General features: G+C 40.3%; 1 protein-coding gene across 1 annotated transcript in view; it reads right to left on the bottom strand.

Moving 5' to 3' along the window:
- Positions 1–25,534, bottom strand: part of LOC137153984 (connector enhancer of kinase suppressor of ras 2-like) — a 474,493-nt gene that overhangs the window by 327,030 nt on the left and 121,929 nt on the right. The window contains exon 2 of the mRNA XM_067549753.1: positions 18,163–18,326. Coding sequence (XP_067405854.1) covers positions 18,163–18,326 — 164 coding nt within the window. The remainder of the gene's footprint in view (positions 1–18,162; positions 18,327–25,534) is intronic.

Raw genomic sequence — 25,534 nt, 5'->3', positions numbered from 1 at the left:
ATGGAATTTTAAGGCCAGATTGTATTCTGCTACATTACTGTAAGTAATCAGTGTATGCAGTGTTGTTATAGCGGTATTGGTCCCACAATATTAGAAAAACAAGGTGGGTGAGGGAATATCTCTTATTGGACCAACTTCTAAGATATTAAAAGTTATTCCCTCACCCACCTTGTCTCTCTGAGGTCAATGTAGTTATTCAAGATATTGTGGCAGATGGCCAGCTTCCCCCTAGTGGGTCTCACGCTCTCCGGTTTGTTGCCCATCACCCAGTCTTCCCAGGGGAGGGGGTAGGGTCCCAGCCCAGGGGCCCTATGAGAAGCAGCTATGTGCTGCTGGTACTGCTTTCCAAACTGCACACTCTTCCCATGGGCTAATTTTCCCCCTCCTTCAGTCCTCCTGGCTTCTTGAGCTGGTATCTTCCTCCTGGCTGCTCCATGACAGAACTCTGCTCTCCAGTCCATTCCTCTGCACAGCTCAGCACTCCTAATACAGCTCAGCTCAGCTCGGCACTCCCACTTCCTCCAGCTCGTGCCCTGACTGTTTGGAGCAGAGGGCTTTTATGGAGCACCTGGCTGGTCTTTAATCAGCCTCAGCTGCTACCAATTGCCCCCTACTGGCTCTGAGTTAGTCAGCAGGGAACAAGGCCCTGAGCATTCTGGGGCTCACATATCTCCCACCACTCTCCTACTGCCCTCTGCCTTAGCTATATCACAATATGCATAGATGTAACTGAGATAAGAATCTGTTTCTCAATGATTACATGTATAAAATATGAAATAGGAAGAATGTATATACTCATAATTGATAAGTCTAATATAAGAATGTTTTATGCACAAAAATGGGAGGGGGGAGTTGGGTTTGATTAGTTTTTCTTATTCTGTTTCTCTCTTTTTCAAAGGATCATATATATTATGTTCTTTAGTATTAAGGTACTGGAAGATACCATTATTCAAAAACCAATATAATACTATTTACCTGTAAGTACAGTTAAAATTATAAATGACAGGAAATTATACTTGTAAGTATACTTTTCTGGGTTTTATTTTAATTCAGGCTCTATAGCCATGCAATGCAGCATATTTAGAAAAATCATGTAATACATTTGTGCGTATGTCATCAGGGAGTTTTATTTTTCAAAGATATACAGTAAGGTGTTGCTAGACATTTCAGAGTAGACTAGAGCAATCAGAATACAAATTTTCCATTGTCCTTCAGCCATTATTGACACAGTTGTAGCTTTTGACTGTTCGCCCTGCATTTAAATACTAAACAGATGACTGAAGTGGAAAATGTCATCCTAACCCTTTGCCAGTATGCTCCTCTGTATGATTTAAAATCCTTGACTATCTACATAAATATTTAATTAAATACCCATATACTGGCCAAATCTTCAGCATGATAAGACAGCATAGTTCCCTATACTTCAATGGAGCTCATTTTATTTACATCTGCTGATGATCTGACCCAACGTTTCTAATTCCAACACTCTCTCCTGCTCACCTTCTTTCTTTACAAATGTACCATATAACAGTCCTTACTCCATATTCCTTCAGTCTCTTCTCTATACTTTTTTGTTTGACCTACTTCTTGTTTATACAGTGATAAACTCAGGTTGCAAAATTTAGTTCCAGAAATTTTAATGAGGTTGCTTTTAACAAGGAATCCTGGTTGTGAATAAGTTTTCCACTTTTAGGGAGACAGTGGTTCCAGTCCACACTTTATGCCTTTACAGTGTTCAGATACTAGGGTCATGAAGGCAGTATAGGAATTTATATATAGCATAGCATATCTCCCAAATTTTTGTTAATTCATAACAAAGATACATCAATGCATAGCTGTTCTACTGAGGCAGCAATTAAACTGAAATCACAGAACTGAGAGAAATGTGAAATATCACATTTTAATGGGGTGTTAAGGCAAAAACAGGTTTGTGACAATTTACATGTAGCATGTAGACATTAAGGTCTCAATCCTGCCATAGGGTTCCACTAATGTGGACTGCTGTCACCCATGTCTTATATGGTTTCAAAACAAGCATCAGTGAGGCTATGGAGAGGTTCCCCTGCAACTTCTTTTTGGATAAATTTCCCATCACTTACCCTTGAAGAGAAGGCCTAAAATTTTGTGTGTGTAATGATTCTCACCAGAAGTTGCCAGCAGAGTTGCCTTCAGAACCAAAAGCACAGCATTATTACTTTACCTACAGGAGTACCTCTTTTAGCTGGTAGCAACAGTAGGCTCTTATCCTCTACATGGACTAACCAATAGAGAGAGGAAGAACACTCTTAGCCAGTGTGTTAGACACGGAGATTTAATTAGGAACCCTGTTACTTTCCAGTTTCCCAATTTCATAGTATTTGAGGGAGGAACAGCCACACCCCAAAAGATCCACTTAGGATATACAGTTGGAATTTAACCGTCCCTCAGAATTTTGTGTGGTACAGCAGGTGACCTTTCAATCTCTCTTGGTTCCTTGAGGCTACTTGTCTGATTCAAAAGTATTTCCTCCATAGGTGACACTGGAACAGGCACAGACTCCTCCTAGTCCCAAAGGAGTTTTAAGACCTGGTCATTAAGAGGGTTTAGTGTAATATTTGCTAATTTGCTTCATGTACCTGGTACATGAGCCAAAATACATTTCTAATGCTACCTATTTGTGCTACTGTATACTCATGAGATGCCTCATACAGAAGTTGTACAACACCTTTAACATTAAATCTATATCAAGCCAATGTCTCAGTGCTATCTTAGTAGGGCAGAGTATTGCTGCACTGTGCAGTTTGATCTTTATATGAAGGAGTCATGTGGCTTTCACACATGTTCAAGAAGCAGGTGCATGACACAAAGCTATCTTTTTAGCTATCTATTAAAACAATGTTTGTGCAGACATTTCCATGGCGATTAACTTTTGTCACTATGTTGAGCACTGTACTATTAACCCTGATATATGGTTTAACATAATGCTTGATGCTAGCCAGTACATAACTTTGGTTTTTGAAATGTTCATTTTCAAACCAAAGTTTACAGAGAGCAGTAAAATGAGATGTAATTATCTGTGCAGCCCTTGCTCTAAGTGTGCTACAAGTTCACAGTCATCTGCAAAGAGCAGTTCTTTAATAAAAGCTTCCAATGCCTTCATTGATTAATGTCTTTTGTCTGCATGAAAGAGTTTGTATGAAAAAAATCTAACTTTCACTCCCAATAGCAGGTTACAAATTGCTGAATATAATATGTCTGCAAAGAAAAGGCCAAATAGAGAATGGAGGATGATGCACCCCTTGCTTAATACAATTTGCAGTGCTGAAAGAATCAGACTCTTCAGTTTGGGCAAGTGTATGCAAACTGTTGTTCATGTAATTGTCAGACAATGCTGGTCATCTGATCCAACCATTCACATTTTCTCAAAAGCACCAACAAACGAGGATAATAGATTGTAACAAAGGCATTTCGCAAGTGAATACAGACTATGTAAGCATTTTTCTATCATTCCCATAATATTCTTAAATGTCAAAAATTCATATCAGTAGTTCTTCATTATGCTCAAAAGTTGCCCCATACTTCTGGGAGCATAGTGATCATGATTTGTCCAGCGGATGATTAAGAACACTTGTCAATATTTTGTTTGCAATTGAGAGAAATGAGATTTCTCTGTAATTAACAGTCACCTTTGGGGCCTTTTTGCTTAAGAATGCCACTTTTAACTATTGTATTACTGTTTATTATTGTATTGTTTATTATTGTATTACTGTATTACTGTTGTATTACTGTTTATTGCTCCCAAAACTTGCAGAGAAATTAGGTTAGATGGTTTAATCATCATGTCACATCGATATTTTTAGTGCTCACCACGTATTCCCTAGGACCAAGGAGCCTTACACTTTTTAATGCTGCCATGCCTTATATCTCTTTATCTTTAGTAATGTATATAGTACTTTTCCTTGCAGCATCTTGCATCAAGTATGCCAGTTTTGAAATGCCACATAACCACATTTGATAAAAATACAGAGATCAGTAAAGAATCTTACTTTTCAGATGCTCATATAGTCTTTTCCATTTTTCCTGATGCTTAGTTTGAATTGGAAACTTTAACCACCCATAATACACAAAAAGTCTTAGCCCAGTGTATAAACACATTGCAATGACTCATTTTAACAGTGGAGAGTTGATCCAGATGCAGATGGTAGGAGCATCTAAACACTTATTTTATAACCTTAGGTCATCGGAAGTTCTCAATAATTTTGAATATTTCCTTGAGCTACTAAAGATTCCTGACGATATTAAGTTGAAAAGGTCATGTATTGAGCAGGACTACTACAGTACATACACCTTACTCACCGAGCAAAATCAGTTCAATAAACAAAAGGGCTTCTGGTAAAAGTGGTTAATAAGCAGCATTTTTCAAATACCAACAAAAATGACCCTTCTCTAATAATGCATGTGCATCTTACAATGTTTAGTGTTCCTTCTTCGAACACTGGATGTTTTGAAAATATTTTATATAGAAGCTACATTAGTTTATACATATTTTCAGAGCTTTGGATTGGTGATTCTGTTTATCTAAATTAAAATTCCTTCCAGATCATAAACTGATTTCTGACTGCACAAAGAATCAGAATATGAGATAAAAACTTACTTTTCCATGGGACTATTATCTAACCCACATTAATTAAACAGAAGTAATGTACATATTAAAAGTTCCTTTCTATCCACTATCCTCCACAGCAGTGGTGAAAATATTCTATGCAACAATTAGATACACATCCAGTGTTGACCAATAAAATGTTAATTTACTTGATATTTTGAAGATCTTGGGCCACATCTTCTCCAATATAAATAAATCTCTATACACATATGGGGCCAAATTCTGCCCTAATATATACACTGCTGTACAGCCCCATTGCCTTTGACGGAAGGGGGAATAATGAAGAAAGTCAGGGTATTTCATACTTCTCTCTGCCTCCTGCCTCAAATCCCACCCCCCAACCACAGGTTTCCTGGCTCTAAACATTCATTTAAGTCCTTCCCAGATAATATATTCATTTTCTTCTCTGCTGCAGTCCGCATCTTCTCCAACTCTCATCTCCTCCTGAATCTATATGCCTCTGCCACTGTCCGCCCACTGCAGCCTGATGGCAACAAACTCCATGCCTCTTGACTGAGACAGAGGAGAGTGTGGCTTGCAGAAACTCTTTACCCTGCAGCATCTCTCTGTAGAGATTAGGGGATTTTCTTTTCTTTGGGAACATCTCCATGAAATTACCTAGACTACAATAATATTAACTACACTAGATCTATTAAAAACAGAGAAAATGAACTTTTTTAAATGGTTTGCTTAACTTATCTAGGTTCACCTTCCCTTAAAGTTAACCAGATAAAATATTTTCAACCTTGTTAGAGAGAGGAGAATAGAGGAAAGATGAATCGCTTACATCTCCTGAATGCAATCCCCTGGCCCCTCTGGTTATATTGCAAACTCTTTGCTGTGCTGCATCCAAAGATCTCTCTTACTACTATTCCCAGAGCCTGCTCATCAAATCCTGGATATAAATAGGTCAGCTTGGATATCTAGACATGCTTCCCTGAACCCAGGCAGCTACTCTCACTTTGCAAACCAGTTTTCTCCAGTTACCTACTGTGATGGGATCTATATACCCCACGCTGGCTCAGTGACCAAAAGATTAATACAGGCATTGCTGGCCACTGCTGATTGGAAGCCTCAAAGCAACTGGGAGGATAAAAGAGCTGGGAAGCAGAGGAGCAGGGCAGCTATCAGAGGAGTGAGGAGGCTGGAGAAAGGAGCTTCTTGTAGCAAACTACCAAAGAGCTGCCTAGAGACACCAGGCCAGGAAGGAACAAACTGACCGATGGGCTAGAAAGCCTGCAGATATCCAGGGGGAGGTAGGATAAGCCCTGATGCAGAGGCTAAAGGATGTCGGCTGGAAGTAGTTGAAGCTGGAGTCCTGGATGAGCAGACAAGTAGCCGACCTGGTTATCCTTGAGCAGTTCCTCTGGGCTCTGCTTGCGCCTATGTGTGAACGGGTACAGAGACACTGACCAGAGCCTCCAGAAGAAGCTGTGAGACTAACCAAGATCTATTCCAGAGGTCGATACACACCATAAAAACATAAGAATGGCCATGCTAGGTCAGACCAATGATCCATCTAGCCCAGTGTCCTGTCTTCCAACTCTGGCCAATGCCAGGTGCTTCAGTGGGAATGAACAGAACAGGTAATCATGAAGTGATCCATCACCCATTCCCAGCTTCTCCAAACAGAGACTAGGGACACTTCAGAGCATGGTTTTGCATCCCTGCTCATCCTGGCTAATAACCATTGATGGACCTATCCTCCATGGACTTATTTAGTTCTGTCAACCTGGCCTGGGAGGGCAGAGTGCACCTCCACTACGTCAAGTAGGGCTGAACAGAGCGGGATATCTGCAGGATTGAAAAGTTTAAAAATGTTTTCAACATTTTAGTTTCTGTGGTTGTGGTAGGGGTTGGCTCTTTTCTTGACTGTAGATAACTGCTGTCATTAGAGGATGTTCATAATCGTAAGGTTAAAGCGCGATCCAGTCTGATCCTGAAAGTCTACTGTTCAGCTTTATTCATTTGAAAATATTTTCTGGTGACTGCCTGTGCATATATACTGACAAGCTCCCAGATGATGATGAAATGTCAATTTGTTTCTTCACATCATGTCTTATAAAGAGATGTTTGACTAGGTAGGTCACACAGAGATGCAACTGTTTTTTTCCTATCTGTCAGAAAAGAGTCAACAATATCCTTGAATTCAGTCAGCAGAAAGTAACATATCTGTTTCATCTTTATATCTTAATGTAAGAAAGGGAAATAGCTTTTAAAGGATTTAATGAATTTTTTCACTAAAACCCATCCAGGCAGCCATATAAATATGAGAAACTTGTACTGTGAAATACATTAAAATGTTGAAGCTTAACACAGCATGAGCTTCAGAAGCAAAGTACATTGTACACACGAAATTAGTACAAAGCTAATCCAGTTGAGGATCTGCCTCTAAACTGCCATAGCTGGAGCTATGAATTTATACCAGTTGGGTTTCTGCCCTTGGAAGAAACTCGATTACCCAGGTACCTAATACCTTCATCCTTCCCCCCCACCAGGAATCTGTAGAATTGCTAAAGCTTTAATATTCAGAATTTCAGTTTGGAATTATGTATTTTGTCTTCCTTCATAATACAAACATAATTTTTATTTGTCTGAAGTGGATTTATTTAAACCAACACATCCTCCCTCTGTAACTGTAGAATTTTACAGTGAGAGAGAGTGATTTTCTTTTTTTAAGAGATGGGCAAACCTCAAAAGATGCAGTCAGATGAGCATCCCAAAGTTTGGATATTTCTCCACTATTTAATCAATCTTGTCTGAGCCCTTTTAGTTGAGAAGTCAAGCTAGAAGTCTCATAAGCACAGGTTCTCCCAAAACTTCTGATATATCCTGATTCCACCAGGTCAAAACTACTCTGAGAAATATCTTCTTGTGCTTCCTTTGACTACTTCTGCTTAAAGCCAAACCAGGAAACAGGCAGGAGAAAATGAAAGTTCAGTAAGCCCTTTCAAATGCCAGGAACATCTTGTTTAAGCAAGGGTGGGAAAGGTAAAAGTATACTGAGCCTAGAACAACTAAAATGTCCCAGCTTTCTTCTAGCCTCAGAGATGTGTGTGGGCAGGTGAGCAGGTTGTCTGGGCCAGCAGAGAAAAGAAAACCCTTGTCTCCTTTAAGCTGTACATGCCACTCCCCACCTTGTGGGAATTCAGTGCTCTTATGGTCTTGGATGGTTGAGTCCTCTTAGCAGCCCCAAGATACCAATGAGCGTGTTAGGTTATAAAGTTCACTTTTGTCACAACTTGGCTGGTGCCCAGTGCAGGTAAATCAATCAATAAGTCTCCAGTTATCTGATAAACTGGAATTGGAAACAGATTAGAAGAAGGCATCTCCTGAAGAAGACACGGAATGGGGTTGGAGTTCCTAATGACTGGTACAGTGAGGAGACAATTTTCTATTCCCCATCTATTACCCTTTCTGATGAGGCAGGGTGGTGGATCTCAAAAATGGTGCTGGACCCAGGTGGAACATATTACAATAAGATGACGTGCACTGTATGAGTTATTGCCAGATAGTTCCCACATGTGTTACTTAATAAAACTGCAACCTAATTAAATCACACTCTTGATATCTTGTCTTTTTTCCCCCGTGTTCAGAACAAATTCAAATCCCTTATTATGAGAGTTGGCAGTATATGCTAGGCATGCCACCACATCACAAACACATCGTTTTGGCTTCATAAATTGTTATCTGAACCTACTAGATTTCACTGCTAGGTTTGTTATTTCCAAATATTTTACATCAAGTAGTCTGTACTGCATTCTGTACCCCACATATAAAATTTATTAAATGTGAACAAGGGATTTTATGCAATAAGAAACTTCTATTGTAATTGTTCCAATGTTAACACATGATGCTTAACACAGCAAGAGAGGTATTGGGAATTAAATCCGTTCACTTATGAAATCATATTTCAAATTTAGCCCTAGCAAGATTGACTGACTTTTTATACAGATGACAGACAAGGAACCCAGTGAAGTGTGTTTGGTGGTCTCAGCTGATTTCATCTCTCAGTACAATCTAATTAAAGTATAGATACGTGGTCAGAAGTTTACGTTTGTCAGTCCTATCTTAAATCCTCTAAAATTATACACCAGAAGAAAAATACTAAAATGAGATTCATGTAGCATTTTATTCAACAATGAGAATGCAGGTCTATCAGCCAATCACATAGAAAAGCCAGTGGAAGTGAAAACTTAACTTGGACTTTCTGATACATCATTCCCTACATAGAGGTGGGGTCCTATACATTTTCTGGGTACCCCATATTTTCAAGGCAATAGGCAGATTTCAGACCACCTGTGCAGAGTGCCAGCCCCTCCATGGTGCTTCCCTCTCCCTACTGGCAACATGGCTCACGCTACTGTCATCAGTTTACTAATCTTCAAGGAGTCTTTGTAACTCCTCCATCTCCAAGGAGAATATCAGCTGAGCATATGATGTTAATGCTGTAACTGAGCAATTGTAACTTCCAGTGGAAAATCTCCTAAATGTAGCACGGATTTCCTAGAATATAATGCAGCATACAGTAGCTGCTGCCCAGCTTGGTACTCCCATCTCTCTGACCTGAAACTCCACCTTCCTGCACAGTGTTTAAACTCTTCCTGCACAGTATTTAAACAGAGAGCTTCTGTCCTCTTGATGAAGTGAGGAAAAAGTTGCTCCAGGCCATCTCCCTCTGGAGCTTTCTGATGAAGTTTCCACTTTTTTCTTCCCTTCCTACTTTAAACTAAAAAAAGTCTAGCAGAAGATACAAAATTCAGAAAAAGAATTGGAGGATGGAGACTTAAGACTAGAAATAATAATAATTAGCACATGCAAACCAATACCAAAATCCCTGAGTACTACTTCCTCAGCCTGTCATCTCCTTCTCAAACAATCCTTCTACATCCAACCACTTGCCTTATTCTGGTTGGCACAAAGATGGACACTTGGGCAAATGGATTCAGGAATGAAAGGTGTACATCTGAGCTGTGTGATTAGTCACCTAGGTCATGGGCTACTGTTACTGTTCTTTAACTGAACAACATAATATCTAAATACAATATCTGTCTCTGTCTCTAAATTTTTCTTTTCTGATTACACTAATTAATCTCAGATACAGGTCCAAATGGTTTTTCTATACAAACAAACTTTTACTTCCAAAAATGTTTATAAATAAAACAGTTAATGAAAAGGATTACAACCACAGTCAAAGCAAAATTCTGTATGTTCATTAATATTTTTCTACTGTTTTTCTTAGAGCTACTCTCAGTACATTCAACTTGCTCCCAAAATGATTAATATTAAATGTTACGGCCAGAAGAGACAATTATAATAATCTGTTTTGATCTCCTGCATAACAGAGACCACAGAGCCTCACCCAGCAATTTCTGCATCAAGCCCGTAACTTCTGTTTGAGACATAGCAGATCTTTTAGAAATATATAATTCTGGATTTAAAGATTTCAGAAGTGATGGAGAATCCACTATGTGCTTAGGTAAATTGTTCCAATGATTAGAATACCCACAATGTTAACAGTTCATGCCTTATTTCTAATCTGAACTGTCTAGATTCATCTTCCAGCCATTGGATCTCATTATGATTTTGCCTTCTAGATTAAAGAGCCATCTACTATCAGATATCTCTTCCATGGATATCATAATTAAGTCACTTCTTAACCCTCTCTTGGATAAACTAAATAGATTGAGCTTCTTAAGACTCTCACTATAAGACATGTTTTCCACAAATTACTCTTGTGGCTTTTTTCCGAGCGCCATCCCATTTTCCCAACATCTTTTCTGAAGTACTGACATCAGAACTGGACACACTGTTCCAATAAAGGTCCCACTGATGCTGTATGCAGTGGTAATATCACCTCACTACTACTGGATTACACATCCAAAGATCATGTTCGCTTTCCTAGCTACAGCATCACACTGAGAGGTTATGTTCAGTTTATTATCCATTATTACCCCCTCAGTCCTTTTCATTGTCACTGCACTTCAGGAAACCATCTCCCTTCTTCTAAGTGTGTAAGTTTTTTTGTTCCTAAATATAGGACCAGCATTTGCTTTTATTAAAATGCATGTTATTCAACTGAACGCACCTTATCAGGCAATCCAGATCAGTCTGTATAATTGATTTATGCCCATCGTTATTTAACACCCCCCTTTTTTTAAAAAAAAACAATGTTTGTGCTATCTGCAAATTTTACTATCAATGATTTTATATAAAAGTCTTCTAGATCATTGCTAAAACTACTAAATAGCATCGGGCTAAGAACAGATCTCTAGTTCTGAATCCATTTAATATGGGCAACACTGATTTTGCATAGTGCTAGGGTTTTGTTTTTGTTTTTTTTTTTAATTAGAATTGCGTGCTTTTCAGAACTCTAAGTATATTATATCAATAGTGTTACCTTTATCAATCAAACATATAATATCAAAAATAATAATGTTTGACAAGACTTATTTTCCATAAAAATCACATTGGAATGGCATTAATTATGCTATAGTCTTTTAATTGTTTACTGATGGTGCCCCATATCAACTTTTCTATGATTTTGCCTGGAACAGATGATAGGCTAACCTGCCTGTAGTTATCCTGATCCATTTATCCTTTTTATGTATTAGCACAACATTATTTTTTCCAGTTCACTTGAACTTCCCCAGTGTTCCAAATTTGTTCAAACAAACAAACAGAAACAAACACACATTAATGGATTCAGAGAGCTCCTGGGCCAATTCTTTTAATACTCTTGGGTACAAATTATCTGGTCTTGCCAGATTTAAAAATCCTTAAACTTTAAAATTACTGTTTAACATCATCCCTAGCTAACAATCGAATAGAAAGTATTTCCTTATCATTGTAAGATATTAATATATCATATTGCTTTTTCCATATACAGAACACAAATATTTACTGAATATTGAGTCTTTTCTGTATAATGATGGACACATTAAACCTACATCATTGTTAGAATGTCACTTGTTCCTGACACATTTAAATGATTTCTTCTTGTTGTCCTTAACCCAGCCAGCTACTGATTTTTCATTGACACGTTTAGCTCTCCTTATCAATTGTCTGCATTTTCTAATTGATGATTTGTACTCATTGCTCTCAACTGCCCCATTTTTCCATTTGTTATAGATGTGGTTTATTTTTATTTTTAATTGCCACTTGCCCTCAACTATTTAAAAAACAAACAAAAAAAACAAAAACAGAAAAATCTCTCTTATACAATTGAAGAATTGTACTTTTGGACATCTAATGAAAGTATTCTTAAACAACCCAGTTATCATTCATATTTTTATGTTTAAAACTTTCCCACACACTCAGTTTTATTTATAATTCATTTTAGCTTGGAAAATTGGCCATTTTAAAGTATTGTGTGTGTGTATTATGCTTGCACATAATTAAATTAGATTGTGATCACGTGCACTTAGGCATCCATCAAATCAATTTATGTTTATCCATTGAAGTGAGATCTAAGATGGAAACAACATGGAGAAATTCTAATATTTTCTGTGTTAAAAAGGTTATCTATAATTTTTAGAAACTTCAATGGTGTTTTACTAGTGGCATCATGAGACCTCCAGCCATTTTATTGTTTCCATTCCTTATAGTGACAGACCTTTACTGTACTTCTCATGTAATCTCATGGCCCCTTATAAAATGTCCTCTTTCACAGGCCAAAAAGATTTTTTTAATTGATCATTAACTTCAATATGACTAAACAAACAAATAGAACAATACTTAAAAAAATGCAACCAATTCGAAACACCACCTTGTAGAGAAAAGACTGTCTTCTAGACACAAAGCCTTCTCAGATTTCTTTAGACATGACAGTAATATTTATAGAATATAGAAAAACTAACAAGACTGTGGGGTGGCACTGCAAGGAGAAAAGTGAAATGTTTGCCACTAGCGGGAGCAAAATGTATGAGTTTGTTAAAGTTAGCAAGGCTGTCCCTAATGGGCACACAAAAATTAATGGTCTCATTTCTCCCTCATTCCATCAAAGGAAACTTTATGGGTCTATTTCAGAAACAAAACAGTGTTTTTGCTTGCTTATTCATCTTTCGAGTTCTAGTTCTCATTCATAGTTCTAGTTCTCTCATAGTGTAAACACCTAACATACTTAACATTGTGTGGAAATTAGAAGACTGGATTTCCTGTTATGATAGGTCACGAGAATACAATAGTGACTGAAGCAAAAACTTCCGAGTTATTTTTTCATTTGTCTTCACTTCAGTTATGTTTCTGTAATCATGCAGTATGCATACAAAACATGCATGTTTGCACAAAGATCAGAATTATTTCTCTGATCTGACATCTATAGCAATTCAATTGCAAGCTGTATATTTCTTCTTTTATAGTTGATGTGGTCTTTTGGACAATCAATTTTGCATGTTAAGCAGTTTTGCTATAATGTATGTTAATTTTTCTTCTATTTCCATACAGCGTGTCTTCCAGGTTAATTTCTTCTTTATTATTAAATGGCAGGTTTTCCCATCTCCCTTGCAAAGACCTTGCGTTCTTAACTCCCCCAAGTGGGCTCCTCAACTCATTGCTGAGCTGTCTGTCACAAGGCATACTGATGGTTGAGGTGCTGAAAAGGGGACTCCTGCACACACATTGTTTGGGTCGCACCACCAGGTCAGGGATTCCAGCACTGATGGGGGGTAAAGGGAGGAAAACTATACTGTCTAAACTGTGACAAGCTAGCCAGCACACTGTAGCTAACCAACTTTGCAGGGATCTGAGGTGCAGCCTTGCATGCAGTAACACGTATGCACATGCCGCCATGTGCCCTAACAATCTCATGCAATTCCAAGCCATTGTGTGCGGATATCACCTCAGATTCTCTATGATTCTCAGTGCACAAAAGCGAGACTCTGGGAAGGAGGTTCTGGTTAGATCTGCATCCAGCACCGCTCCAATAAATTCTATCCACCTGGTGGGGATCAAAGTCGACTTTTGGACATTGAGGATAAGTCCCAACCTGTTGAACGTGGCCATGATGAACCTTATGTCCTACTCTACTTAAACTCTGGTTTGTCCCTTGACTATCCAGTCATCGAGGTAGGGAAACACTTGTACTCCCCTTCTTCTCAAGGATGCTGCTATCATCACTATACACTTGGTGAAAATGCGGGGAGCTGTGAGAGGCCGAAGGGTAGGACCGTGAATTGGTAATGTATTTGACCGACAATAAAACGAAGGAATCTCCTGTGGCCCGGAAAGATGGCCACATGGAAATACATATCCTTCATGTTAAGGGCAGTGTACCAATTGCCTGCATCCAGAGATGGGATAATCGAGGCCAGGGTAACCATACGAAATCTCAACTTCTTCATGTACCTGTTGAGGTTTTGGAGGTCAAGTATAGGGCATATCCCCCCTCCTTGGCTTTTGGGATTAGGAAATTCCAGGAGTAAAACCCGTTTCCCTTAAGATCCTGAGGGACCTCGTCCACCGCTCTGATTTCTAGGAGTGCCTACACCTCTTTTTCAAGGAGTTGCTCGTGAGAGGGATCCCTAAAGAGGGACAAGAAAGAGGAAAAAAGGCAGGTGTGAGGAAAACTGGAGAAAATATCCCAGTTTTACATGGCGAAGAACCCACTGGTTTGAGGTGATCTGGGACCATGCACTGTGAAAATAGGATTAACAGTGTAAAAAACAATAGGGCTGGATCCAGGGAACTGAATGTTATGCCGTTCTTGGGCACGTCCACAAAAGTTCTGCTTGTCCTCTGAGGACTGGCTTGTATGGCCAGAGATCCTGCTGGAAGAGAGATTTTGCGGCCTCCATCTGTTATTGTTTCTATCCCTTCAGCTACTGGCATCCTGCCTGGATGAGCTCTGGTAGAAGCGGGACATGAGTTGCAGCCTAAATGGTCTCCTATGTGGTGCTGGCATAGGGAGCCCCAAGGACGTTAGAATGGCTCAGGAATCCTTCAAACGGTGTAGTTTTTCATCCGTCTGTGAAGAAAAGGGGACTGGCCCCTTGAATGGGAGGTCCTGGATGGTGATTTATACGTCATGTGCGGGTCCCAAAGCTTGGAGCCAAGAGCCCCATCTCATCGCTACCCCAGATTACATTGTCTTAGTGGCTGCATCAGTGCTATCCAGTGCTGCCTGCAGTAAGGTCTTTGAAATGCCTTCCCCTCTTTCACATGTCCAGCAAACTCCATCTTGGCATCGGAAGGCAATGAGTCTGTGAAGTTCTTCATAGATAGCCATGAATTGAAAGCGTATCTACTGAGGATAGCCTGCTGGTTCGCTATCCGAAGTTGGAGCCCTCCGGTGGAATACACTTTCCTCCTAAAGAGGTCCAACTTCTTAGCCCTCTTTGCTTTCGGGGTGGGACCCTACTGTCCCTGGTGTTCCCTCTCATTAGCGGCCGCCACTACGAGCGACCCTGGGTGCATATAGAAGTGCTCATGCCCCTTTGAGGGAATAAAGTACTTCCTCTCAACACTTTTGGCCATTGAGGCCAGAGAGGCGGGTGTCTGCCACAAAGCCACAATATTGTCTTTGATGGTCTTGATTAGAGGGTGTGCTACCTTAGTAGGACCTTCAGGGATTAATATATCCACAATAGGAGCAGTTCCTGGTGCGCTCTGCTGTCATCTGGAACTGGGGCAGGCAGGGCCCCCATCTCATCCAGTGATGAGGAGGAGGATGCTCTGATCCCCGGATCCTGTGTTCCCAACGGGTTGCCCTGTGCCAGCTCCTCATCCTTGGTGCCTGGATCATGTATGATGTTGGCACCGGTGCTGGGGTGAGAACTTCCTATGGCGCCACATGAAGCACTTGCCACTGAGTGGGGGGACCGATCTCTTGCCTGCAAAGCAATTGAGTGGGACGTCACTGAGAGTGACCCTGGGGCCTAGTGGTACATCCATGGTGTCCAAAATGGCCACTGAGAAGGCATTTGCCACTCTGGGGCCCACAGTACCACAAAAGGCTGCATCTCCCATCCACGCTGTCTGCTGCAGTGCCGGCTCCTCCGTGAGGCATATGACTCTGCCTTAGAGTCCAATGAAAGCTGTTTACTTCTCAGCAACTACAGGGGGAGGGGAGTTGCCGGGCAGTGCCGGGAAGCGGCGCCGAGGGGACCTCGACTTAGCCATCATGGCCAGTTTGCCCCTGGATGGCATCATAGATCTTCTTGGTACCAGATCACAAGCCTGAGAGCGGCGAGATGGTGGTGGAGGAGCAGTCTCTTCAATAAGGTCTCTGCCTGCCTTGAATGTCTCTGGAGGGGAGAGAAGCTGAATGCCCTTCTCCTTCTTCTCCCCACGCAGGGAGGCGGTACCAACTTCAACGAGACTCTTCTCTGACCCAGAGTCAACAGTCCCAAGATTGAGGTCTGAGGCTCAAGTGGCCCGGCACAGGTCGCACCTTGCTAGCCTCCGCTGGCTTAGACTTAAGAATTGGAGAGCGCCCTCTGTCCTTGCTCCTCTTCTGTGGCACTGGGGAATGGGATTGGTGCCATTGCCCTGACCACATAGGGCCCTTCGGTGCCAGGGAAGCATGTCAGTGCCGAGGATCCTTTGGTGCCATTTCTTTTCTTGCTGTCAGCTCCTTCGAAGAGGCCAGGGCACTCTGCACTGACGCCAGTGAGCATGGTCTCTGCTCCACAGGTCGAAGAGCAGCCTCTATTACAGGAACTTCAGTTGTTGATTGCGCTCCTTCTGAGTCCTATGCTTGAAGCCTCTGCAGATCTTACACTTATCTTTTAAATGAGACTCCCCAAGGCACCTCAGACAGGCCGAGTGCAGGTCCTCTCGGCATATGGTTCAATCAGGACTCACAGGGCTTGAAGCCAAGTATACCCTGCCCCCGGAGGGAAAGGGAGGCTAATGACTCAATAAGCAGGGTACTTAACCTAACTACACTATCTAAACAAACTATTTACAGGTACTTAAGAGCAACGAGATAAGGAGGGAAGCACTTGCTAGGCAAGAGCAACCGTCACAGGCAGTAAGAAGGAACTGAGGAGGCGGAGGGTCAGTGGACCCCTATATATTGAGTGCCATGGAGGCGCAACTCCAGTGGGCACCAGAACCAACCCTACGGTACTTTTGAGGGAAAACTTTCTGGCGAACTCTGCATGCGACGCGCACACACCTACTTGGAATTGACATGAGCAAGCACTCAACGAAGAATCATGGATGGTTTGGTATATTGTGTCTACTTGCCTTCATGAATTTCTTGAAAAGGTCAAAACAACAAGAGATCTGTGGCACTTTAAAGACTAACAAATTTAATATTTGCAGACATAAGCTTTCGAGAGACTTCAGCTCTCTTCTTCAGATGCAGTAATACAGAAAATGGGTAACACAGAGGCATCCAGTAATGACTTTCCTTTAAACATATCTATAATTATCCATAGATTTCATCCTATATTGATTACATTATAGCAAATTTATTTTAAATATGTTCTCTCTTTGTGATTTTGTCTATATATGTAATTTATGATCCGACTTGTGTCCGACTATGTAGACTTGACCAAGACTACAGTGTCTTGACATTTTATGAGGCTATACATATTGTAAGATCTTTCATTGGCATACCTTGCTCCCACTTTATACCTTTACACTTCGCTTTACCCATCCATCCTTGATAAGTACCTAAGGGACACTTCTGCAAATATAACAGTTGTTGTTTTCTATACATGGGGTGGTACATAGTCAAAAATTTCCAGCCTGGGCTCCCAAACTATTCATCACATATAAAACATACCTTTCTTTTTAATTAGTATTTATACTCTCTTGTATCCAAGTCCCTCTGCTTACAAACCTTTCTTAGACAACTGCAAACAATATTTGTTTTTTGTTTTTAGATTGGTACCCGCACATTTAATTTTATCAGCTGTGTATGTAACTTAGTAACTTTTCACCAGCCAGAAAACAAGTTTGCTTCTAAACCCGAGTCTTCTGCACAATAAAACTATGCAACTACAAAGCTAGTAAAGTGTTCACAGGCTGTCAGTATTTAATGTTTAGGGCAAAGTCTATTTTGATTTTTGCAAAAATGGTTTAAATTTCATTTTAAAATCATCTTCCAGTCTAATTAAAACTGCCATCTGCAATTTCTGCATTCACTCCTTGAGTGCTGGCATGCCTTGCACATGCAGGAACTACATGGTTTATTGCATTATGGTAAACTTCAGTGGAATGTGAGGGCATATGACATACAATCATAGGGCCATAAGGATGCCAGTGCTGATCATGCACTTCATAGGAGTATGGTACTCATGAAGCTAAAGGAAGAAGACTGAAAGAATCTATGGAAAAAGAGCAAAAATAATTTTAAAGTTTTCAGAAGGAAAATGGTTAATTCCTTAGTACTTAATGGAAGCTCCTGCAAATACATCCTATTCTGAAACAATAAAGTGCAACATTTAAGTAAGGCATGAATTGGAGAAGGTGCTGTATTTGATGCAGCCTTCATCATCTTACCTTTGGTTAGGAGATGCTTAAACTTAGATTATTAAAATGAATGTCCTCCCTACAAAAAGTCTACTCACCAATGCACAGAGAAGATCAACTGCTTCTAAGATCAGTTCTTGGTGTCCAATGCGAGTGACTCCCAGTTCTTCAAGTTCTTGATGAGTGATGTGTAACAGCTGTTCTCCATTGATTTTTTCTCTTTCAAAATTTTTAATGTATTGCTGGAGGCAGTCATCAAGACCTAAATTTAAAAAAAAAAAAAAAAAAAAAAAAAAAAAAAAGCTTGTTCAGAGAATGATGGCCAAGAATATCAAATCTGTAATTCAGTCAATGTACAAATTCCCTTTGGTGCTGACACACACTACAGTTTTGAAATTCTTCAGGATGAAAGTGTTATATAATTGTAAGATGATCTTACTGACCCTGTAGCACAGTTAATACCAGGTGCAATATGGTTTTTGTCAGCCAGTAATACTTCCATCATTTTTATTTTTTATTTTGATTTAGATAGAATTGAAAAATATCTATCCCAGGTGATAGGCATCTTAGCCAAAAAATAAAATCACAGTCAGATCAAAAGCAAAGCCAGCAGCTAGTCCTAACCTACAAACCAGAAAAAGACCAATCAAATAAAAAATTAAGCTCATAGTTTCTGCCTGAAGCCCAGGCTGGTCGGACAAGCAAATATACATTCCTTTGTGATTTGGACATGCCGACTCCATAACTACCTTGTGAGCTTTCATGGTTCTATTTACCATATATGTACATTGCAATCCCATTGTCACTGGTCAACCCTGCTTCATTTGTTTTCAAGACCTGGGCAGACCGGTTTTCTGCTTCAAATATAGACTTAAAACATAATATCAGAAAACACCTATAACTCCACATACAGTATTAATACATATATTTCACAATGATGCTAATCACCAGCGTGTGGTTAGTTTTCCAGTGATAATTACAGGACACATTTAAGATACAGGTCATGACATTGAGTTGGAGTACACTGGTTGAGACAGCTGAAACTCATTGCCAGATATCAAGGAACCCCTTGCCCACTGGCCTGGGGATGCTGTTATGGTTACAGTGTTCTAATCCTATCTGACTGAGTCTACTCACATTACAACTTTGCCTGCAACTTTACTGAATGAAATACTTACAAGTATTTTCATAAACAATATGTGACCGGAAGCAGGAAGCTTGAGAAGCCTGACGCACCACCTTAGTGATTCTTGGCCGGTCGCTTCCTGAACTTCCTGCTTCCAGCCATGTGACCGGAAGCAGGAAGTTTGGGGAGCCACCCAGCTGAGAAAGCTCCAGATGCACAGGTAGTTTAAGAGAAGCTTGGGTTTGCCTGCTTTCAAAGTGGGTGGGCCCTGGACCATCCGCAGCTATGCCCCGATTTGTTATTGTAACTGTTGTATAGTTTGTGCAGATATTTAATAGGAATTTTTAACTGCAAGTTGTAAATGTTATAAATAGTAGACTATAAATATAAAAACCTGTTGATCAAAGGGCATGCAACCAATAGGATTTCCTTATCAAAACTGAAGACACACCAGTCTGGTGTAAGAGATTAGTTGGTATAGATAGGATTTTATCTCAAGCAACAGACTTCACAAAATATTTATGTTTTAGAAAGAAGTCCTGAGTTTAAAAGAATGAAAGGATGTTCTGTTTAGGACAAAGAGGAATGTAGAGATGTTATCAAAGGATATAAAACTATGTTGTAAAAATGTTCTTCTTTTATTCCCCTTTTGCAAGGAAAAAAATCTTTGGTAAACCTACTCAAAAGGTGCTAGAGAATTTCCCTACTGAAAGTAATTTATAAATATTCTAAAATCTTCATTAATGAAAAATATGTATAAATGAGAAATATTTTGGAAAAAACCTTTGTTTATTTCTGAAGTTTTTAAAGGTGGCACCACCTTCTTTTGAGATGTATATTTGCAAATGTTTTCTAAATGCAAAGCTTCTAATGTAATAACTTACTAATATCATTTATATATAAACAGTAAGATGCTTTATGTACCAACATAGAATCCAATGACCTTGCTAGACTAGTTACCAATACCAGAAGCCATTTGGGTATAAAATTATTGACATTTAATGGGGGGAATGGATTAATTAACTGGCAATACTTAAGCAGCTTCCTTATCGAACACAGAAAGACAAGAATCACCTCTCCAAGAAATGTTTAAAAAAAAATTATTTGAGAACTCCTTAGGTTTAAAAACTAAGAACTATTTAAGTGTAAAAAGACTATTTTGAGTGCTTACACTTACTGGAAACAAAATTTCAACTGCTATTAAACCCTGATGAAACTAAAGGGATGTCTCAGAAAATGGATTGAATAGAAGAAAAAGTTAAAGCCCTATTTTAAAAATACTCTAAATTTGGTCTGGCCAACTCTACAAAGTTAGGTCAATGTATGTCACTTTGTGTTAACTTATTTGTGCACGTCTTATTTGTGAAATTTGCCTCCCACCCATGTGCCTACATAAGCCCCCTGTTATAGTAAATCATCTCCCTGAATGCCGCTAAGCCATGGTACATGTACTATGATTGATGCAGTGCAACTGTAGATACTGCATGTTCTATATGTTGACCCTAACAGTCCTCCAATAGCTAGCTGTCCAACAATACCTGGCAATGACTGTTTGGGTCACAATTCTGACCACCACTGCCCAGGGTCATGGAGCCTGGAAGTGCTCCCCTCTTTTATGGCCCCCAGGTCTTTCTGATGCCTTTTCCCAATTGCCTAGCTTAGAGAGTACATTTAGCAACTCTCCCTTGTTGCGTGCAACTGCCCAACTAACCATGCTGGCTACAAGCTTTAGACACTCTCCTACCTGGAGTAGGCAGAAGATATTGGATCTCCTGGACCTGTGGGGAGAAGAAGCTGCACAGATATGGCTATGGACCAGTCGTAGAAGTATGGACACCTATGAAAATATTGCCCAGGGAATGCAAGTAAAGGGTATGACAGAGATCAACAGCAGGATTGTGTGAAAGTGAAGGAACTGCGGAAGGCATACCACAAGGCAAGGGAGGCCAATAGTTGCTCTAACGCCAAGCTGTAGACCCCTGCCAGGAACAGTGAGGAGGAGGGACACGTGGTGAGGTGACAGAAGGTCCAGCTATGCCAGAATGTGTTTGAGACTCCAAGGCTGTCTAACCAGTCCCCGTTAATGGCCCTAAACACTTGCATGACAACAGCCCCCACTGTGGATTCTCCAACTCCAAAATGGATTTCACACTGATGGTAGCAATCTATTGTCGTAAGCTTCCACAGCGTGATCACCATTGACTTCTCAGCTATCAATCCAACTCTAATTCCACTGTCCACAAGCTGGATGGCTGCCATGAGCTCAGCACACAGATCCAGGAATGTGGCCTTTCACAGTCAAAAGTTCTGCAGCCACTGCTTATCATCACAACCTGATCCAATCCCACCAGTCAGTGCTTGACTTTTGACCTGAATATGGCACACCGCCATCTGCAGCTGCTCCCTGACTGCCACCACCTATCTTGAATTGTTTACACTAGGTCCCTCAGCACTCCGTCCTCGAAGAAATCATCATGTCCCCCATTGTTGTGATACGTCCTCTGGCTCTGCAAATACCAGAGGATTTTTCATCCTACGTTTGTAATGTTCATAATAGCGCATAACTGTGATCTCCATGGTTCTGTCAGAGATGGCAGGCAGCGGCAATTATCATATAAGCTTGTGCAATTTTTAATAAAGGTGTGAAAATTATGAGATAGGGATGGCATAATGGGATGGAGAAAATTGCATGACAGGAACTTCATTCCTTGCTCCCAGCCTCCCCCTCCCTCAATGTGACTCACGTGTGACTCATAAAGCAAGGCAGTTAGATGCAACTAAGACTAACCCATGAAGATGTTGAGCTAATGAAAGGATAACAACAACTAAGTTTTGCCAAGCCTCAAAGAGGCGTGTTTCCTTCTTCAGGGAAGTCCTGGAAAGCAAGGGGTCTAAAACTCTATGAACTGAGAAAACAAACCAGCAGAACTCTCAGCTCATGTCTCAAATTCATGCTATACTCTCTGCTTGTAGACACAGACTGAGGAGCAATAAAAGAGCTAAGAAGAATAAAATGGCACCACAGAACATCATCAAGAAGAAGCAACCTTCCAGTTCAGCACTGTTCCTTCAGCAATATGGGTGAGATGAAACTTGACAAAGCACTGACAAGAAACTAGATTTAAGTTTTTCTCTTAATGATATTGATAAACTATTGTAATTTAAGATATTCACAGCTTCTCCTGTGAAACCCTAAAGTGCTTAGATTATGTTATCATCAAAAAGGAGGAACAAGCTAATCTCGGTAAACAGAGAGAGAGACAGCAGAATATAAATTGGATTTACAATTTTTAGTATTCATTAATAGGCCTCTCTCAAGACAGCTTCTTGAATGGCTTTGTAGCAGGGCAGCCTCTGCTCCTGCCTCTTCACACCACAGAAATGAGCTCAGACAGGTAGTGTATCCACTGTGCTATTTGAGTTCCCTCCACCACTCTTACTTGTTAACTGGAATAGAGCGAAGTGTGTTCTAATCACTGTTAAAATATTCAGGAATTTACCATGAATTTCCTTACAGGCCCGGACCTCTAACAGTCAAGCCTTGTTGTTAATAATGAATTATCACGAGATGATCAAACAGGTAAGATTTATTGGGAATGGCTAACAAAGGAAACAGTTGCTCAGGGGTTAAGAAATCAACAGATATAAAACCCAGGTCCCCTACCAAAATACAAAAGGTAGGCCGCAAGGAAAAAGTCTCTGTACATCACCCATTTCCTTCACTCCACAGGGCCTGGAACACTGAACAGCAGAGGTGGAAGGGACCAGGTGAGGATCAGTGGAGCATGTGGAGGAATCAGGAACAACAGGATGGAGGAGCGACAAAGACAGCAGGAACGGTAAGTCTATTTTCTTCTTTTTAGACTGCTAAGCGATGAGACGGGCGTGGCTGTCTCTCTTCTCTCAGCTCCAGGTGGTCTAGCTGCTACGCTGCCTCTAGGGTGGACAACCTCAATCTGTCTCAGTCTTAGTCTCCTGTTGCCAGGCAGACTGCATAGTCCTTTTCCCGCCAAACTCTCAAAAGAGCGGGGAAAAACTCACGAAGAGGAGGAAACAAAATGGAGTTTTCAAAGAACCAATATGGTGTTAATAAGGCAAAATAAAATATCAACAATGTCAGGGGTCTTCCTACATTACTGGCCTGTGCAACAGTACAGTTTACAAAATCTCCTGTGTTTACAGTCCTCACCTCAGGATCCAGGAGGAGCCAAGGTCTCCCTTCCCTAAGATGTCTGAGAGACTAGATTTAGCTAGCCCTGTTCTTCTCCCCCTGGCATTTCCTTCTTGTGCTTCCTTATCACTCTTGAGATGGACTAACTGGCTCATTAGTTCACCCAGCCCACTGGTCTGATTAGCGAATTACCTTTAATTACCCCAATCAGCTTTCTCTAGTTTTTCCTCACAAATTTATTCTGAGTAACTGCTTTAAATACTGTCTTTGGTTTTATAGGATTTAAAATTATTCACCTTTGCCCATTGATAAACTGTTTTATGTTCTCCATGATATACCAAACAGGAAGCACCAATCCCTGAAATGAAGTTCTTTTGCCCATCTATAAACTGTTTTAGTTATCTGTGATGCATTGAAACAGGATCACTATTAATCTGGAGAACAATCCATTTTAGTCAAAACCCCACAGAGGGATTTAGGCATTGCTATGCTGATGAGTTCCATAACCAGTGGGCTAGAGGTTTAAGCGAGGTCACCTCCACTTCCCGCCCCACACATAACCTGACCATTTTGTGTGAAATTAGGCATGCTTTGGAAATGCTTATTGAATTGGGCCTTGCACGTAAGATAGCTGGGGCAATACCTATCTTCACCTGGTTTAAGTATCACATTGGGGTTTCAGCATGAGATAGGCTCCCAGCTGCCTAAACTGAGGCAGCACTGCCAATGTCCAGAGGCAGAAACTTAGGTACCTAGGGGAGTTCAGCTGTGGAAATGTAGGTGCTAAGGAATTTTAGGCACCTCCAGGGCAAGCTAGCAGCTTAGCAGGGGTTCTGAAACAGCAGTGGTGCCTAAATTTTGGACTTGGGCATCTAATTTCCACTTTAGGTGCCTTAGTCCTTTTGTGGATCTCAGCTTTTGGTTTTAACTTATCAAGAGAAGAGTGTCCCACCAGAGTGCCCCACTCTCAAAAGAGCAATCTGTTAAAAGCACGTCTCAGAAAGGCATAAAGAAGAGATTGTGACTGTAGTAACCATTATTGCTTGTTTGTGTTTTGCTTTATTTAATATTGTCTTCTCCTTTCTTTAACAAAATAGTCATATGTGATTTTTTTTTTAATTTAAATCAGGGTCCCCATGGCAAAGACCCCCATGTGACTAAAATAGTGGAACTCATGTTCCTAAATTGACACAGACACTGTTATTCAGGTTTGGACTACCATTTCTTGTTTCTCTAGACAGCACATTTTTAGTATTTTTAAGGATAAAATTACTTGGTGCTCAACAACTTGAAACACCTTTGTAACCCACATAGCCTAAGAGTAGAATTTCACCAGTGACCCCCCTAAAGCTACTTTTTTGGTAGGGCTGGGAGGAGGTAGGTGGCCAGGATATGCTTTAGGAGCAGAGCCCTCATCTATCTTCTCCTTCACCGTTCATGGTGCACAGCTCTATTCCTAGGTCTACTTTGTTGCTCCTTTGTTGAGCTAGGTCAGGACTCGGAGTGGTAGTGACATCCTTCTCAGTAAAAGGAACTAGTGAGTGATGAAAAGTTCCTACAATTACCTGACATTTATAGATGGAAGAAAGCTGACAGTTATTGGTAGATTTTTCCCTCAGAAAAGGGGACAGGTGATAGCCAGCTCAAACAAATATTTAAACTTACCTCAAAGATCTAAATAAAATACCAAATGAGGGCTGGCCCCACATTCAAATACAGAAAGAATAAAATCAGTTTTAATTTTCTCTCCAAAACAAGAGCAATTATAAAGTCAGTCTTTTTTAAAGTAATATTTAACATTAACAGTAAACTTAACTATTAAGTAATTTAAACTTATTAAGCTTTTTGAAAATTCATGTATATTTGCAAACTTCAGATCAAACTTAAATATTGGTGAAAAGTGAAAAAGACAGCCTAGGAGACTGACCTCCTTTATTTATCCACACAGCGTGCACAATATAGGTATTGGCAGTACCAGCATACCAGTAGGCCTCAAACCTATCGTGAAGGGAACTGCATCTGAACATTTCATTACTTGCCTTGTGAAATTTTTAACAAGAACACCAGACAGGACCAGTTGTTATGGATGTGTCTGTGGTGACACTACAATTAAGCATATAATTAATGACATAATATATTTGACAAATTTAGCCTCTTCTTCTGCTCCTAAAAT

This window comes from Emydura macquarii, unplaced genomic scaffold (assembly GCF_026122565.2).
Source record: "Emydura macquarii macquarii isolate MOO-44397 ecotype Brisbane River unplaced genomic scaffold, CSIRO-AGI_Emac_v2 contig_1253, whole genome shotgun sequence".
NCBI classification, from domain to species: domain Eukaryota; kingdom Metazoa; phylum Chordata; order Testudines; family Chelidae; genus Emydura; species Emydura macquarii.
The sequence above is the reverse complement of the archived record's forward strand: the minus strand, read 5'-3'. Positions and strand labels throughout refer to the sequence as shown.